This window comes from Echinops telfairi, unplaced genomic scaffold, assembly GCF_000313985.2.
Source record: "Echinops telfairi isolate 266 unplaced genomic scaffold, ASM31398v2 ScPeMD7_7417;HRSCAF=8455, whole genome shotgun sequence".
Taxonomy (NCBI): domain Eukaryota; kingdom Metazoa; phylum Chordata; class Mammalia; order Afrosoricida; family Tenrecidae; genus Echinops; species Echinops telfairi.
In genome coordinates this window covers 6,017,612-6,020,468 of record NW_022111317.1, presented here as the reverse complement: position 1 = coordinate 6,020,468, position 2,857 = coordinate 6,017,612, and the positions used below count along the sequence as shown (strand labels likewise).

Genomic DNA, 2,857 nt, shown 5'->3' with positions numbered 1-2,857 from the left:
GAGCAGGGAGGGCTTGGGGTGACTGGACTGCCCTCAGGGCCTCCTCCATGGGCCCTGCTAAGCTGGGCAAGGCTCCTTGTGTGCCCACAGCGAGGAGGCCCGTGTGTCAGACAGTGGCTGTCGCCCGGGCTCATGGTCAAGGGAACAGACTGAGAGTGACAAGTGCATTTGCCCAAGGTCGCCGTGCAGGGAGGGAGCCTGCGGGCCCAAAGCTGATGGCCTCTCTCCCACTCGGCCCTGCCCACAAGCCCTCGGGTGGTGGTATCTGGGGCGCAGAGCTCCCCTGCTCTCCTGTGGCCTTTGCAGGCGAGGCTGCCTGCTGGGGCTGAGAGTTGACAGCGTCTCTCCCCTCCCCGCTCCCCCTGCCCCGCATCATTGGTTCTGAGTTCCAGAGAGGGACAGTGACCGAGCCAAGGCCACACAGCCAGCCGAGTAAGAGGAGAACTGAGGTCAAACGGATGCAAATTGCATGCTTGGGCCAGGTCCACCCTGCAGGATCCTGCCCCGGCCCAAGGGCTATGCCTGTGCCTAATCTTGCTGCCTGGCTCTCGGAGGGGCCCTGGCCAACTAGGGACACAGCCCCAGCCCTCTCTGGTCACACTTACCACACACACACACACATACACACACACACACACACACAGAGTCCAGGAACACCAGCAGTCATCTCTCCCAGCTCTAACGCAGACACCCAGCCAACAGTGGACGAGGCCACATCTCCGGCCACACTTGCCTGGCGAGCGCTTGGCAGTGACCCCTCTCTGGGAAAGAATGCAAAGACTCAAAGTGGCCACCGTGACCCCTCAGACAACTTCATGTCCCCCCTCTGTGGTTCAAAGGTCCCTCTCATCCAATGAGAAGGGAGTTCACCCTGGGGGGAGAGTTGAGGGGGTGCTTGTGAATAGGAATCAGAGAAGCAAGTTAAGACGTGGAGAGAAAGACCCCCCACCTCTAGAGTCTCAAGAGGTCTGGGTGAGGTGTGTGGCCCCTGCAGCCCCAGCCTCCGGGCTCCTGCACATGAGCACACTCCACCATGTTCAGAAACAGCTCCCTGCACCAGGCGATGACCTTCTCTCTATAAACACTGCCACCCAAGCAGTCCCGGTTACCAGGAGTACCCACACTGCCAGCCTCGGGTCCCCATGCACACCCCAACACCACTTCACAGTTTAAGGAGCACCTGCGCTCCTTGGAGAAAAAGTGAGAAGGTGTCAGGCCAACTCTGTACACACGGCGCTATGTAGCTAGAGGCCACACCTGGAACGAACCACCGCAGAAATGCACCCCAGGCCCATCCATCTTCCTCCTCAGGTGCGTGATGGAGTACTCCACAGAGTGAGGGGCCCTGTACGGAGGTGTGTGCGTGTGCACACCCACAGAACCAGAGGATGCTGAGGGGAGGGAAGGATGTCAGTGTGAACATGCTCAGAACACACCTGCCAGGGGCAAGGGCCCAAGGCGCTGCCCCACCTAGGCCCTCCCTGAGGTGGGACACCGCCCCCTGCAGGACCAGAGTGACACAAGCCCCTTTATGTTTCCTCTCCCCACCTACTGACACCCCAGCCTGGTCTGCTCACAGCACCTCTCTCTCTCTTTCTCTCTCTCTCTCAGCTACACGCCTGCCTCAGCGCTAGGTGCGGAGGGCCCCTCAGTCCTCTGTCTGCCACAGCCCCCCAAGCCCATGGTCCAGGATCGGCTCCAGGATCCCGAGCCCCAGCAAGCCCCTCGATCGGTGCCCCATCAAACAAGCTTCTCCTGTACCTTCAGGGGCTAGCCAGCTCACAGGAGCCCGGAAACCCCATTCCACCACCCAGGCCTCTGGCCCCTTCGCACCCTAACTTGGTCGCCCTGACCAGTCAGTCCACTCTGACCAGAACTCACTGAACGTCGTCTGCTTGCTCTGCTTCGGCCCAGGAGCGCCTATGATCCCCCACCCTGGCCATCAGACCAACCCACCCCGAGCAAGCTGGCCACGCCCCCATGGCCCACCCATTGTCCTTTACTGAGGGGAGGAGAGGGCTCGCACAGGCCTCCCACCTAAAGCTCACCTCCCCACAGGGCCCCTGGCGCCCCCGCAGACCTGGCTCACCTTCGTTGCAAAACCTGCCGCCGAAGCCCGTGTGGCTGCAGTCACAGCCCACCTCGCCAGGGGCCAGCACGGTGCAGAGGCCTCCGTTGGCGCAGGGGTTGCGCGCGGGGGCGCACAGCGGGTCAGCGGCGGCGCCCCGCAGGCCCTGGCTGCCCAGCAGCGCGGGGGGCCGCTCGCCCAGCTTCAGGTTGGCCAGCAGCCCGCGGAAGGGCGGCTCGTACTTGACGGTGCTGAGCGTCAGCGCCGAGAGGCGCACGTCGGGCGGGACGCCGCCCACGAACAGGTCGCTGGCCACCTGCATCTCGCGCCGCTTGGATCGCACCTCGGCGGCGCGGGCCTCGCCGTCCACCGCCAGCGCCGTGCGGCGCGCGTCGCGGGTCAGCAGCACCATGTGCCAGCGGTCGTCGGCCACCGGCGTGTCCAGCTGCAGCGTGGCCGGCTCGGCGCACGAGAGCGTGAAGCGCAGCCGCAGGCGCCCGTCCACCAGCAGCAGCTCCAGGAAGTCGCAGTCGCCGCCGTCGTCCAGGTAGAGCAGCAGCGCGCGCGTGGCGTTGGTGCGCAGGCTGAAGCTGAGCTAGCCGCTGCTGGCCGCGCCCGCCCAGCGCGCGTACCGCGCCCACTGCCCCGGGCCGCCGCCGAACTCCAGGGCATTTCTGGGTCCATGGGTGGGCCCCCCGCTCGGAGAAGACAGGGGCAGCTCCCAAAGGACCCGCAGAGCCATATGCCCACCACACATAACTGGGAGATCGGCGGAGCGGGGGGGTCCCT

At 64.8% G+C, this 2,857-nt stretch overlaps 1 protein-coding gene across 1 annotated transcript in view; it reads right to left on the bottom strand.

Moving 5' to 3' along the window:
• The window catches only part of NRXN2 (neurexin 2), a 99,519-nt gene extending 96,868 nt beyond the window's left edge, over positions 1–2,651 (bottom strand). Inside the window, exon 1 of the mRNA XM_045297180.1 lies at positions 2,090–2,651. Coding sequence (XP_045153115.1) covers positions 2,090–2,480 — 391 coding nt within the window. The 5' untranslated portion in view covers positions 2,481–2,651. The remainder of the gene's footprint in view (positions 1–2,089) is intronic.
• Positions 2,652–2,857: the final 206 nt, after the last annotated feature.